This window comes from Mangifera indica, unplaced genomic scaffold (genome assembly GCF_011075055.1).
Source record: "Mangifera indica cultivar Alphonso unplaced genomic scaffold, CATAS_Mindica_2.1 Un_0062, whole genome shotgun sequence".
NCBI lineage: Eukaryota > Viridiplantae > Streptophyta > Magnoliopsida > Sapindales > Anacardiaceae > Mangifera > Mangifera indica.
The window spans coordinates 121,351-137,275 of record NW_025401154.1 but is presented as its reverse complement, the minus strand read 5'-3'; the positions used below and the strand labels follow the sequence as shown (position 1 = coordinate 137,275).

Below are 15,925 nucleotides of genomic sequence, written 5' to 3'. Positions count from 1 at the left end.
AATCCTCTCTCCGTCTCGATACTCTCAGTAAAATTTTTTTTCATGTATCTTCTAAATACAATATAAACATAATAAACCAAAAAATTAACTAAAATTAAATTAACCTACTATTTTCAAATGCCAGAAATAATATATGTTAATCACCTTAATATGCACCATAAAAATATAAATAAATTTGAAAAATATAAATAATTTAAAAATATAAGGATATGTTAGTATTTTATGTAAAAATATTGATATAAAGGGGCAGAGACAAAGATGGGGCCAAAGACAAGGCGGAGAGAAGATATATGTATCTTTGTCTCTAGTCTATCCCTGATTTTAGGGATATTTTTTGTTACTCTCCTCGTTCTGTTCCTCATTTACATTAGAGAATCTTTTCTTTATTAGGCTTGGAAACGTCAAAGACCCTATATTTAGATCAAATTTGTCATCTTTATATCTTATTCCTTAAATTGAATAAAAGTTTCCTCTATACAAAAGGTAAATTAATTGTTAATTTGTGCTTTTATGGCAACCTATGAAATTATCTTCTTTGAATTTTGTTGAGACAAAATTCAAGTCTTAAACAACACACTGAACTTTTATTGATAAAAATATTTATTTCTTATATTAGATCTACAAATTAATAACTATATACCTATATTATTGACAATTTTGTATAATATTGATAAAGTTTGTTTTGTTGTGATCAAATAGTATAACAAAATTATTGAACCCTTATATATGATGAACTTTGCAACGTGTGAAAGTCAATATATTATATTGTATTATTTATAATGGCCCAATTTATAATATTAAATTTTTATGGGATAAAAAAAATATATATAATAATTGTGTTGTGCAATGGGTTAGGTAATGTCCCTTTTAATTTAATGTTGACATTAGTCCATGTCTCTTAATTAATAAAATAACTTAGGGCTGATTAAAAAAAAGTTTTAGATTGGACGGCTCAACTTATTTATATTATTATATTTTATATTGGTCCATCATATATAATAAAATATAATACATTTGTTTTTACACATGACAAAACTCATACCAAATAAGATTAATGAGATGTGTCTAAAATAAAATAATTTTTTTACATTATTTAATCTGAAAATTAATGTGTAGACTGAGTAACAAATTTCGAATTTGTATGGGTCGGATATGGAAACAACAAATGTAGATGACTTAATTGAATATCTCAACACCTAACTTAAGCCAATTTATATTGACCCTTAAATATTGGCCCAAAAGAAAATGATTCAATTTTTCAGTGGCCCAAACTGAATGACCCAAAGTAACAACTTGATTGGGCTTCTTTATTTAATTGACATTGACCAATGTCAACATTAAGGATAGCAACATGCATGGATGGGTTGAATACCTGTTCCCGGTCTCTGTCCCTATATATGAAACATTTCCTCGTCTTTATCCAATTCCCTATACAAGGATAATAAAGAATCTATATCCTCTATTTACAAGAAAAATTTTTTTTTCTCTTCCCCTTTAAAGGAAAATTCTTCTCCCCTTATTCCCATCCCACAGGGAAACAATGTAATATGGATTAGGTCCATTAGGGTTAGCTTTATATGATTAGGTTATATTAATAATAATTCAAAATTATTAAAAGTAATTTAGTATCGAGGGGTTTAGTGAATATATAAAAGAGTAATTACGAGAAAAAAAGATATATAAGGAAAGGGATGAACCAATGATGGATAAAAAAGAAATATATTTATCCTCATTCTTATCTCTATCTTTACCCCATTTTTTATTATAAAGATTTTTACAGTCTTATTTTTATTAAAGAATCTCTTCCCATTTAAAAGAGTACAAAAAGAAAGTCTGATTTAAATGATTAAATTGTCATCTTTAATAAATATCAACTTAAAAAAGACATAACCCGATCTGATGCATAAAAAAAACAATAATGATTGTAAATCTTAAAAAAATATATATATAATTCAACAAATTTGATGAGTTATAAAGATATGTTAGTATTTTAAATAAATATATTAATATAAAGGGACAGTGACAGAGGTGGAGAGGGGAAACGGTGGGGCGGGGAGGGGATACATGTATCCTCGTCCTCGACTCGTCCTCAATTATGAAAATTTTTTCATCCCCTTTCCCGTTTCCTTGTTTTTATTAGAAAATCTTCTCTCTATTAGAGTTAGAGAGGGTCGAAATCTCTAAAATCAGACCAAAATTGTCATCTCTATTCAACAATGCCTGAAAAAAGTAAAAATAATGACAAAAAAATTGGCTTACTATCATTCATTCCCAACAAGAATTTCCTTTGCTTCATTCTTTGACACTACATACATACCAAAGGCAATTACTGCCAACCAAGCAAATTCACTAACCGAAAAAACAACTGACAAATTGAGTTGAACATTATTTATAAAACTCCGTTGACAAATTCAACAACTATATTTAGAATTGAATCTATAAATCAATTAAACAAACAAAATTCAACAACTATGTTTGCACTACTACAACTATATTTAAAATTCCTTCAAAGCTTAAATTTCATTTAAAAAAAATACAATAACGGGGAAAAAAAAAATTATCTTTCCTCTTATCTTCGGTTTTAAAATGATGCTACATTCAATTGACCTATCGATTTTTCTGTGACTCTCGCTCTCTCAATTGTCTCCATGTTACGCCTTACATAGTTTTATGGTTTTCAACAATCTTTCTTTGTTTAGCTTTAATGCTAGAAGGGGTTACCCAAATTTTCCAAACCAATTTAGGCACAAAAACAAATTTTCACCTAAATTCTAACTTAATTAGGGAAAAATAAAAAATAAAACAGTGAAATCATCATTTTTCTCTCCTAAAATTTGAAAAAAAGACCTTTCAATATTCCACATCTCAACTAGCATCACAACCACTAAATTGTCTCAAACATTAAACTACTATAACTGCACCTACATCCATATCTCTGCCACTATGACAACTTAAAATCAAACAACGTTATTTTTATGTATATTAGTTAAAATAATATTATTTTAATAGATTCAAATTGAGGTTTTTTATGTTCGCAAGCTTGACGAACCAAACTATCTCAAGCTCTTGCTTGACAACATTAAACCTTTAGACTCAAACTCACATAAGCTAAGCTCATTCAAGCTAAGTTGGGAAATGAGCTTAAGTTAACTTGGCTTGAATCAAGACCTAACAAAATGGGCAGGTTACCCATGGAACCTAAAGATAAATCACATAAAAACAGGTATGATTTTTAGAATTGTAGCCATATGTAATGAATTTTTGTGGGTGGGCAATGAATGCCTGTAGCATCACTCATAATGTCTTTTTTACTTTTTTTTTTCTCATCAACATCAAACTTAAAACACACTTAGCACAATTTTATATGTTTTCTCTTCTTTTGATATGAAATGAACTGAAATCCACCTTAAATTAAAGAATTTGTTGTGCTAAAAACAAATTTAAAGGACTTGAATAAAAAATTGAACCCAAAAAATTAGAAATATCCTTCCACAAATTTTCTATTCACGGAAAGTAAGTTAAACAAACCCTAATTATGTAATAAAATTTGAACCCAAGAAATTAATAGTATGTCTTACTCTTTGACAATAATTTTGCATATTCATGACTATGCAACATCTAATTCATAAGTTAGTAATGTAACAAAATGAAAGTTACAAAAAAAAAAAAAAAAGTCATCAATTAAATGAATATCACATTTACACATAAATGAAAATAATATAGTATTTGCATCAAACACTAAATTCATAATTTTACTCATAAAGCTAAATCTAAAAATTAAAGTAGAAAAAAAAGGAGAAATTGAAAAAATATAGTTTAAGATTGTCACCTAGGATTGGAAGCCGAAATTCACCATGAATTATAATAATTTTAGAGGAGACTAAGAGAAGATGTGTGACATTGTTTGGACATAAAATAACTTAGAAGAGACATTTGAATAGGCTAGTGTACTTATAAATAGAAATTTTTTTTTTAATATTTAAGTTTAAAACAAGGCCAAAAGACTTATTCCCACCCAAGGTTCATTACATTCCTAAATTGATACCTATTAATTATTAAAAACCTAAACACCCACCTATGGACTGATAAAATTAACAGAATTAATTAAGTTCCAAAGGTAAAACCGTAATTTCACTAGTAAAATATTAAAAATAATAAAACATTATTTATTTCTCCCATAAATTTAGAAAACTAACAATTTTTTCATAGGATTAAATTTTGAAATGTTACATTTTCCCTCTAAGATTTCTTTCTTTTCTCCTTCCCTTTTCCAACGTCATCATTGGTTGACTTCTCTCTCTTCCTCCTTTTTGGTGTCTTCTCTAGATGAAGAATGTCATCTTCATCAAAGACAAAGACGACACTGGAAAAGGAAAGAGAGAGAAATGTTGGCCAATGATGATGTCGAAACAGAGAGAGAGAGAGAGAGAGAAAAAGGAACCCTAAAGGAAAAATAATATTTCAAAGTTTAATCTTGAAAAAAATTATTAGTTTTCTAAACATAAGGGAGAAATAAATAATGTTAACTGATTTTGTTAATTTTAATCACTCACCGGTGGGTATTTGAGTTTCAATAGTTAATGGGTACTAATTTGATAATTCAATAAACTTTGGGTGGTAATCAATCGTTTGGCCTTAAAACAATTATCTTTAATAAAATAATTAAAAGTTGCACCTATAAAAAAAAAACCTTTAACAAAAGTTAGGGGACCCAAAAAACAAAAAATTTGTCCTGGAAACCAGTCAGTAAACTTAAATTTCAGGGGTCCAGTGATAAATTTAATCTAGGTCCCAGTGCATCCCTTGGCCCATATGTGATTATATTCTTCAACGAGTTCTTTCAATGCTAGTTTCCATTGGGTAGCTTCTTTCCAATTCATCAATGTATTTTGAAGATGGAATTGTTTGCACATACCATTTAATTAGCATTAACATTTAAGTTCCAATAATGTTCATCAAACATTACTCCTTTCGTCAACGAAAAGAATTGCTAAAATTCATATGCAGGATGTAAGAATCGGTTACCAAAGAATTCTCTTGCAGGTCAAATCATAAAGAAGTTGCAGCAAGCTCTTAGGAGGTTCCTCCTTTGGCAACTTTAGCAGGTTGGCAACTTTCAAAAATGCTGCATGTTGCTTCACATAGGAAGACTCTTCAACACTGCTCTCATGCTTTATCTCATCCTTGAACAGCTTAGGCTTTGACAATGCCCATTGCATTGCCCAGATGGCCAACGGTCTCATGTAACAAAGACTTCGAAACTCATCATCAGTGTTCCAGGCTTCTGGAGTCTGAAAACTATAACTGCAAACAGAAGCAGTTTTGATTAGTGATGAGAAATGAAACCTCTATATGACACACGCAAGCCTGAAACTGAAGCTGATATAAAACCATCAAAAAACAAACTTACCCTAAACCTTTTTGGGACCAGGCAGCTTCATAGATCCCTGCTGCCGTTTCAAATGCCTTATCTGGCATGTCCTCTTGAATCATAGTAGCAGCAAGAGCATATGTAACTCCACTCCATATTTCCTTTGATTGCAAAGCTGACATATCAACTCTTCCATCTGGAAATATACCATTCACTGCCCCACGCTTTCCGTCTTTCACCTTTAAGACATTGAATTTGTGAATTTTCTCAAGTGCATTCCTCACTTTATCCTCATCAGCAATTGGAGAAAGCCCACATGCTCTAGCATACCTAAAAAAGTAACAAGCCACAATCAACACAACATATCTCACTTTGAAATATAAAAAAGGATATGGCATTTAAGTAAAATGCATAAAAAGCATATCCGTTATATAGCTAGCGTTTCGAAATCTGTTCAAGAAAAAATTGCTTTTAAAAGTGGTTCTGTATTAGTACTGTAAGTCTTTTTATCTTGAAAATTTCCTTTCTAGAAAATATTTGGTCTTAGGAGCAAACACTGTAAGGGCTGCATCCCTTATTTCCTCTTATCTCTAGTTCAATTTAGTTAAAAAGGTAAACACAATCAACTTAATTAATGGGAAAAATACACCGGCAAAATATTATAATTGTAAGACTGCACAACAAAAAGCCTAGCAGCTGTATGAAATTGCCAAGTTGTTGATTGTGAAATGAAGATAGGCAAGCGACAATATCACAGTATCAGAGGTAAAATTTTTGTAACAGCCACTTTATTTGAACAAAAGCACTAAATGTGTACTACTTAATGGCCACTGCACTGATTTGTGATACTTGGACAGATATGTAGGAACAGCAATTGAAACAATAAAAATGAGCCACAGAAGTGACAAAAATGTGATCATGTTGAATTTGTTATCCTAATATTCATCATATGATTTAATTCTTGAAATTGAAAAAGAAAAAAAAAAAATTTAATCTCACTCACCATTGTCCAGCCAATTGATCAGCTTGAATAGCTGCACTGGAACTGCCATTACTGTTGTCGTAGTTGAAGTAGGAACCATTCCATAAAGTGCCATAGACAGCTTTAGCCTTTTGATATTTAACCCAGAAGTAGCTAGCACATTCATGGTCATCAACTACATGTGCCAAGGCTGAAGCAGCCTGGAGAGCAGCCACCCACAGGCCACCACAATATGCACTGATACCACTAACAGACCATGCATCGTAAGTCTGATCAGGGAATCCCTCATTCTCAATCATTCCATCTCCATCCTTATCAAACTGATCCGTAAAAGCCATTGCAACATAAACTGAAGGCCAAACAGCTTGTGCAAAATTTTTATCACCAGTAGCAATTACATCACGGTATATCTGGAGGACAAATTTTGGATTCAAGTCTTTCCAATGAGCCGTATTGTGGAGATTATAAGCATTTACTTCAAACCAGGGGTCATTGAGCCCAATATCATGGGGTACTGAGCCAAGAACTTTTCTAAGAACCCATTTTCCATCACTCATAATTTGCACCCTACCAGGATCATGTAACATTACTGCAGCTGCAAAGTCTCTTTGGACACTGAGTTCAAGTTTTGGGAATAGCATGAGTAATGCAAAAGATGAATAGAAATGAACATCGTAAGTATTCCACATGAGGTATTCTCTCCCTTCAAGGTAGAGGAATTGACCAATGCTCCCTTCTTCATTCTGGAGTAATCGTGTTCCCAAAGCAGCATTTGACATTGCAGGAGTATGTATGTCCTCTAATGTCGATGTCATCAATTTGAGGACTTCAACAGCAGTATGATTTGCATTGTCATTATTGATTGTAGTCTTCAAATCTGACCTGGTTTTATCAAGAAAAAATTTTCTTTCTCTAAATGCCACCAAATTTTGAAGTGGGGGTAATCCATCTATGCAAAATTAGAAAAAAAAGTGTCATTTTAGTATTAGATTAGAATTGGCTTCCAGCAAATAAACTTTAAGCTCCATGAATACCTGTCCAAATTGTTCCTCCAGCATTCAGATAATACAGCTCATTGAAGAGAGTAATGGGGTACCTGCATAAGAAATTCTCAATTTTGCTATCTTCAAAACAAAATTAGAAGAATTTGTAAGCCAACAGGTTCCATTAATCTCACCATTCAGGAAACCTTTTGTCTTCAATAATTGGTCTTTGCCATGCTTCAATCTCAGATTCCCATTGAGCATGTTCTAGTTCCAATTCATTAGAAAAACATTCAGTTAGCTGTATTGGTAGAAATTGAAAATAAATGCTCATTCTAACAGTTGATACAATCATGCTGATATTACCTAGGATAGCATCATGTGCCATACTCTGGGCTGCATCCCCGAAAGTGCCATAAAATTTTGTATAACGCCTGAAATGAAAGATGCTTTTACAATAAACTCTCAAAAAACTTAGGTACTATAGGCTTTGCTATAAACAAGTATTGGGAGTCTGGGGAAGCCACCTGTGGTATGTCTTCTCTTGAAATCTGACTTCTGGACTGTCCCATGCCAATGAAAATGTGACAGTGCAGACAGTGCCAGAAGGAACAGTCAAAGAGGCTGCAATAGCTGCTCCAATGGATGATCCCAGTTCTGATGGTGACGTTTCTATACAGTCAAGGTGCTCAAATGATCCATTCTTTAATTACAAATAAAACAATCACAATTTTTTTCAAGTCAATAGCGGATTATGCTGCAAAATTATCACATGTGCAGATTTTGCTGACCTAAACTGAGTTCTCAAATTCATTAATGAATTTCATTAAACATTTATTCATAAACACACTAGAAAATGATGGTTATGACTAAATTAAGACCCTTTCTTTTATTTTTTTTAAGGCTTAAATTGCTGTATATTTTGGGGACATGGGAGAATGTAAAAGAGGTTAATTACCTTTTTAATTTCATTCCACATATCTTTAGCAGTGATTCCTTCAGAGTCACCAGTTATCACAAAGCAAGGACACTCGGTGACACGTACATTAGATGTTTCCTTTGCTGCAATGGCAAAAGTTATAGGAGGACGTCCATTTGCTGTTCTGCAATGTTTGCAGTTCACATTAGAGATATGATATGGCCTAGAATTTGAAATATGTATGAGGGTCAACATTATATCTGATTAATAAATTACTTGTGGTGTAAAGTTACTCCATGCACTCCTCCTTTTGTCCTGGAAAGCATCAAGAATCATTTAATGATTAAACAACTAACATTAACACGGAATACAGGCAGAATAATTAATGGTCAATAATTTTACAGATTGAATAAAGTCAAATGATAAAATCCTCACATCATCTTTGAGTTGAAGTGATCACCAGATAATGCAGAGGCTCCACCCACAGAGTTCTGAGAAATCATAAATATATAAATTAAGAGTAATATAAATGGTAGAAACCTGTTTACCATACAAATGAATCCTGGTGCAAGATTTTAAACTGAAGCTACCTCCCCACCTTCAACTTCATACAAGTTCATTATCTAACGGGAGAAATTAAAAAACTCAGCATGTGACAGAACACAAAGCAATGTACTTGGCATTGATCGAGTAAATCAAAATATTTCATATTTCCTTAGAGAACTATCGATAATGATCATGGTTATCAAGGATTTCATATAATAAGTTGAAATGTGATGCACTGTATAAAATGCCGGACTTACAGCCCATGTAAAAAGCAAGGTGACATCAGCAGGTGTCTGTCCAGAATTAGATAGCTGAAAGAAGCATAAAGCATCTACTAAGACACACAATCTAGAGTGACAATACAGTATTTATATACAAATGAATTTGCTCACATGCCTTTTCATACCGTGAACGTAAATACTGATACAGGCAAACTGCTCTCTTTGTAATTGTTGGGAATAATAGGCGAAATTTGACGACAAACAATTCTCAGCTCCGGATCAGGTTCACCTGTTTTTGCAAATATTGATACCAAATGTAGGAAACTGCCGATGATAGAACAGAAATTTACTGTTTTCAAGTTAAAAAACTAATACCTTCATAGACTGTCCAGGCTCTTGGATACAAAGCATGATATGTACATTTCTCCCCCTTCAGATTCCAATCCCAAGACTTAATGCCTGAAGCTGAACCTTGCCTGCTGAGTAACTCAGACAATTACAAATAATGAGTTTATAAAGTAACTATCAAATGATACTTTAGTTTCAGAAATTGAAGAAGTTGAATTCCTGGATGATCTTAATTCATACCTGGAAACCTCTGGACTCTTTGGACATAACACAGTGGAAAATTTTTTTCCACCCGGTCGTGAAACAAAGACCTGATCACTTAAATATATTAGAATTTTTGCAAGCTACAAGTTGGCAATATCATTATACAAGCAGTTAAATGGAAACAATATGAGCATTTTAATTTTGTTTATCATCACTATAGATCAAGTAAAACTTTTTTACCAAAATATAAGAAGCAGACTTACAGAAAACTGATTTGCCGGAACTGGGCCTTCTTCACATGTTGTGGCAAACAATTTAAATTGCTGAAATTCACCTCTGTAACTTCTTCCGATGCTTCCTGCACTAAATTCATGATTTCAAAAATAAATTGAATTAAAACAACATTGGCCAGGGTATTTTCTTATAAACTTACAAGAACATTGAAAATGTGCATTGTCACAGTTGTCAGCAATGATGAATACATACCCAATTCCACCTAAAGGAATGCCATGATCACCTGTAATAATATGTTTTCTGAAAATGTCAAATATTGATGCCTACAAACATGAAGAATGTTTGGTTATAATTGAAATAAAAGGATTATAAACCAGATATGATATTCTAATCACAAAGCATCCATTTAGACAAAAACAGATGAAATCTTTACCCGCCCTTCTGCTGCTTCTCGTTTGGTATAACGATACAGTCGCAAACCAATTGGGGCCTTCCAACAGTAAAAAATTAGAAAATTGGAATGAGACTTAATAATATCTATCAAAATACATGAAGGGAAGGATAAAAGTGTCTGCCTCAGCCATTAGCAAGTCTCAGATACCAAAATTGTTAACTAGAGAATAAGTAAGTGCAGATTATAGAAAAAAAAATTAAACAGAACATTTATCCTGATCTTGAAACTGACTATATTCTCATCTTCTGAGATGAGTCTTGTCGTTAAAGCTGCATCTTCCTCCCTCCAGAAAAGGAAGAAAACACACAGCATAGAAGAATGTACAGTCATCCATTTTATATATCCTACCGAAAACTTAAAATTGGTACAGAATCTCTGTCAGTCAGTTTCATGACGAACCTTCTGAGAGCATTAATGAATCAAGAGAGGTTTCAAGCTTCTACATAAATTAAATGTGTCAGAACACAACATTGGGCACATTACCATCAGTTAAGAGTCCACTGTGAAGCTTGAAGAGCTCCTTCCTAGTGGAGCTCATATGGGGGAGCGAATAAATGATACATTATGGTTGACATAAATGCTTTCCCCCATTGATTACAAACTCTCAACTTTAGATGCAAAATCATTGCAAACAAAATAGATTACTAAACCAAATTTCATGTTCACTAATGACAAAGAAATGATCCAACTGGGATAATGATGAAGAGTGAAAAAAAGGGCAATCAGTTAGGGCAACCCTATCATATCATTTAAACAAGGTATAATAGAAAAACAGATGTTGTATCTTATATAGAAACTTCATGTTTAGACATTCTGCATTGAGCTTAAGCAACACCACATATATAAAGAAATAATTATGAGAAAGATCAATCCAAACTAATTACTTGGAAAAGCAGAAGCTTTCAGACCATTCACACTTGGATTAAGCGTTTTAATTCTCAGAATATACTCAAATGGAGGAGACTATATTGACTGCAGAAAAACTTAACTGTTTCTGGGCTTACAATTTATTGACTGAAATTGATTTCCATTTTAGTCTAGACGGGAAAGAAACATGTCAAACTTTAAATGAATCATAAATAGTTGTAAATTTACCAAATGCCTGATCTCTTCAAACTTCATAGTGAACCCTACAGGGAGATTTAGTTTACTATCTAGTTGTCGTTGCCATGTTAGTGAGGCAGGTTTCCCTGGGTCAACCTGATGAAAGAACAAAAAGAAATAAAAATGAAACAAGAATTTCAAGATGAAACAAAGAGTATGTCAGTCTTTGAAATGAATAATATCATTAACAAAATAGCTGTGAGACAACTCTCTGAAAGGTGACATATTCTCACCTCGGAACTGGTTTAATGAAGGCTAAATTCAGTGAGATAAGACTGGATACTTGACATTCTTTAGGCTAAATTCTATTCGAAGTTCAGACTAGTCTAAGAGATTTACATTCATTACTTCAACCCCAAACTTTCACAACGCATGTATATTTTGATTGTCAATAAGAATGTATCAGTAAGCTGGTAACAAGTTAGAAGTTTTTCCATCATAAAAAGAAGTTCCGAACTGATTAAAAAATTTAGTATCCATGTGTCATTTATTGCTCTCTGAAGGAGAAGAGTCCACTCTGCTCTCTGCATAATGGAGCGAACAGCATACCTTGTGGATTGAAGACATGCCTAATTCACCTTCTTCTTTCATGCTATTCTCCATATTCTCTGAAAAATAATATGAATAATTTAATCATGGTTTCAGATGCTATACTATTATTATTAAAGGAGTCAATAGTCAAACTCAATCTCGTAAGGAGGGACTTTCCAAATAATTTTAATATTAAATTTTGATGCTAGAAAAGTCAGCACAAAATGATTTTTCCTGGGACAATATTGTGTAAACGTAAAGTAAATCCCTTGACTAGTAACGGAGTGAATCAATCAAATTAGAAATTGCCAGTTCCTTTAAAGATGTGTTTGTAAAAGGTCCGCCAATTGCATCATCAGGATAAAGTTAAATATGACACTGCCATAAGAAATTCATTAGTAAATGAGGGTTTGATACAGAAACACAATGGGTCCATGAAGACCTCCATTGTTTTATGGAAATCTTTCCAATTCAAACTTTACCCGGAAAAAAGAAAACGCAAAACTCAATTTCTTCCCAAAAAAGAAACTTTCCCATGAATTTAACTAAAACAACCACTAAACAGCACACGCTTACTAAAATTTCACAAGGATTTATGCTCTGATTGATTGAATTATCCAGACAAGACAGATTCTTTGTAGGAACTGATTTGCTTCCAAACAAACACAATTCCTCTCAATTGCAAAGTATAAATGGCGATGTTCCCATGTTCAGTTGAAACCCTCTTCCTTATAGTCACTCTACATAAACATGAATTATCATGACAACAATTCAAGGATCAAAAACTTCAATAAACTTGGACCCTTTGATCTTGACACAATAACAAGAATCAAATGCAACTCCAGAGTGACCATCTTCTTCAAATTCACTTCACACATAAATAAACAAACATGACCACACTTCAATGATCAAACTTGTAGAACTCAACTCAACACAAACACAAACATTAACCATTTGATCTCTTTCCAAATTCCAATGTAAAATCCAAATCAAACCCTTTTCTTCAAATCCACTGTACAAACAAACAAACCAACAAGCATGACTAACTCTCCTTAAAAATCAAACTTCAAGATCATGACACAATAACGTGAACACAAATGCAAGTGACAATAAAAAGTCAATCGTGAAAATGAGCATGCAACGAAATCTAACCTTTGAAGACAAACAAGCTTTGTGGTGTTGAAGGAAAGGTTGTTGAGAATTCTGTTACCATGTTGTCCAAGACTTTGGAAATCAAAGTATCTTTCAAGTTTATATAGCCGTGGCAGGTCATGACATGTGTGACACTCGAAAGAAACTTTTGACATTTTTTTCACACGATCTTGTACATAGATGACGAATTAATGAGCACCACTATGTACATGAAACAATGATACAAACAATTATATAATTTAATATTATTTTATTTTTAATTTAAAATTATTTAATCATATGATAATATATCATTATTTGTATGTAAATTTATTTGTATTGTTTGCATAATTAATTTATTATTTATACGTAATTTTGAATAGATAATTAAATATATAGATAATATATTATTATATAATTAAATATTATTTATTCATAATTCAAAATTTTTGACTAACTTTTATTTTTATTTTTATTTTTTTTCAAAAACATTGTTTGCACCCAAAGTTTAGTGAAACTACGTAGGTACCCTTGGTTTTACAAACCATCAACATTCCACTCAATTTTCTATTTTAACACTATAATTTAATGTTAAAAGGGCATTTAGGTCATTTTCTCTAACATATACAACAATTAGAGAGAATTGTTGACATGCATTGACATACACTAATAATGTAGTTGGATGCAATGTTGATCATTTTTGAAACATTGAATAGAGAAAAAAATTCAATTTTTTTAAAAGTAATACTATGCATACACACTTTTAGGTACATAATTAGATATACAGATGATATATCATTATATAATTGATTAATTTTAAATTAAAAATAAATTAATACTCAATTATATAATAATACATTATTTCTATAACAAAAAAGTTTACACAGAGTTTTATTGTTTTTTAAATATATGGTTAGATTGCATAAACTTGTATTTTTTATGCACGCAAAGTTTTATAAATCAAAATAATATATTTTTTTTTTAGACCTAAAGTGAAAATATGTTTTTAAAATAAATCCGTGGACTCAAGAATGTTGATATTAGAATAAACCAATAGATAAATAATGTACACATTTTTATGTTTTTATGGGCAAAGCACTGTTTTCTATCTAAGTTTTAGGTACAATTCAAAAGTATACCTATGACAAATAAAAAACCTAAATACTTATCCATATTTTAACGATATTATTAAAAAATATATAATTTAATCTCATTTCCTCCCCCCCCCCCCCCCCCCCCCCCCCCCCCCCAAAGTTTTGAAAATTGACTTTCACCCTATACAACAACTTTGAAAAGTCACCATTTCCTCCCTATGGTTGGGAATTTTTAAGGTTTTTTTCTCTAACGACTGAAGTCAGCTTTCCCCACCCATCTTCGTTGACAATTGAAGAAGAAAAAGCGACCACCCATCTTTCGTTCAATGCTTGAAAGGCCACCCAATCATCACATTCAAACGACACTTGGGTAACATTGCGTGATTTGTCGATCTCAGCCACGACGCTTGATTCAACAACGATGACGACGAGATAATGTCAGACAACTACAAGAGACATTGGGAAGACAACGACAAATGCTTGGACAACACTAAGGAGATGAATTAAGTGAAAGAAGGGGAGATGATTCGTGCGAAAAATGGGGAGACGTTGGTTGAGATTAGTGCCTTCGAGTGTCGGACAAAAGATGGGTGGTCAGAAAGAAGGGAGAGGGATGGCCGGACAGTGTTGATTGCTAGAAAGGGAGAGGTTTGGCCAGAAAATCGAAAACCTAGAGAGAAAAGTGAATTTTCTAAAACTTAATTCTGGAAAAATATTATTAGTTCTCAAACTAAAAAGAGAAAATTTTATAAATTTTTAGGGTTTTATAGTTTAAAGATAAAATAATAATTTTACACTTCCCTTTAACCTAAAATTTTAATAAAAATTAATTCATAGATATATATTTAGGTTTTTCATTTATCATAGGTGTTAAATTTTGGCTTAAACTTGGCTGGGACATAATCCTTTACCATATTTTTATTGCTAATAAAAGGACATGCTTCTTTTATCCTTCTGTAAAGAATAATACTTTCTTGGTTTATTATTCTCTTTTTCTCTGTCCATCCAAACAGCAGAATTGAAATAAAGAAATTCGCAATGCTCACGCTATACCATTATAAGCAATAGAGTAGGTGAGTGTTAAATATCAAGTTTTGGTAGCTTAATATATGATAATTTACCCACAAGCCTTTTGCTTTAAGCAATTTAAAATTGCACACGATTTCGTGCCTAATTGTCTCAATTTTACTACAAAAAACCAAGTGAAGATATCACCACGATTTTGACTATACATCTAATAAACAATTTTATGCCATTGGGACGAGGGATGGATACGCACGCACTGTACTAAACCTAAACACCATTAGGTTTAAATTCAGTTCGAATAAAAAATAACTTGACTCAAGTTTATTTCTAATTCGTTCAACCAACATTAAAGATTGTTTAAGTTTGATTCGAATAAAAATAATTCAGTTTAAATTTAACTTAAATTTATAGCTCAAATTCATAGTTTGAATATGTGGCTTAAATTTGTAACTTAAATTTGTGGCTCATTGATAAAATAACGTCATTTAACAATTATTTAACATAATTTGAATCGAGTCATGAGTCAAATTCGAATCGAATTGACTCATTTATCCAGCTCGCTAGCCAATCAAGTTGAACTCTCTATAGCTAAAGTTCAATTCGATTTTAAAATAAGGTAAACCTCTTAACTTGAACTTGATTCATATGCAAAGTATATGAATTTAAACTAAGTCTAATCAAGCTGAGTTAGCTTTTGAACCTAAGCCGGTTCAGTTTGGATCCACCCTTAATTGAGATAACAATATTTTTAAGAAAATTCTGTAAAATAATGTCATT

The 15,925-nt window shown here is 32.0% G+C and overlaps 1 protein-coding gene across 4 annotated transcripts; it reads right to left on the bottom strand.

Annotated features, from left to right (window-relative positions):
• Positions 1 to 4,901: 4,901 nt before the first annotated feature.
• Positions 4,902 to 13,141, bottom strand: LOC123207146 (non-lysosomal glucosylceramidase-like). 4 transcript variants are annotated; one of them, XM_044624417.1, is made up of 20 exons: positions 13,050 to 13,141; positions 11,916 to 11,974; positions 11,358 to 11,462; positions 10,242 to 10,298; positions 10,061 to 10,131; positions 9,838 to 9,937; positions 9,611 to 9,681; positions 9,398 to 9,501; positions 9,208 to 9,311; positions 9,059 to 9,112; positions 8,691 to 8,746; positions 8,532 to 8,570; positions 8,295 to 8,439; positions 7,864 to 8,039; positions 7,703 to 7,770; positions 7,531 to 7,603; positions 7,388 to 7,449; positions 6,375 to 7,302; positions 5,411 to 5,701; positions 4,902 to 5,304 (listed from the first exon to the last, which is right to left on the bottom strand). In XM_044624417.1, the coding sequence occupies exons 1-20, from the start codon at positions 13,108 to 13,110 to the stop codon at positions 5,022 to 5,024; spliced, it is 2,907 nt and encodes a 968-aa protein (XP_044480352.1). In that variant the 5' UTR covers positions 13,111 to 13,141; the 3' UTR covers positions 4,902 to 5,021. The 4 variants fall into 4 exon arrangements, with proteins under 4 accessions (XP_044480352.1, XP_044480353.1, XP_044480354.1 ...); XM_044624418.1 differs by having other exon boundaries at positions 9,398 to 9,498; XM_044624419.1 differs by lacking the exon at positions 13,050 to 13,141 and adding an exon at positions 12,474 to 12,943.
• Between the last annotated feature and the right edge of the window lie 2,784 nt (positions 13,142 to 15,925).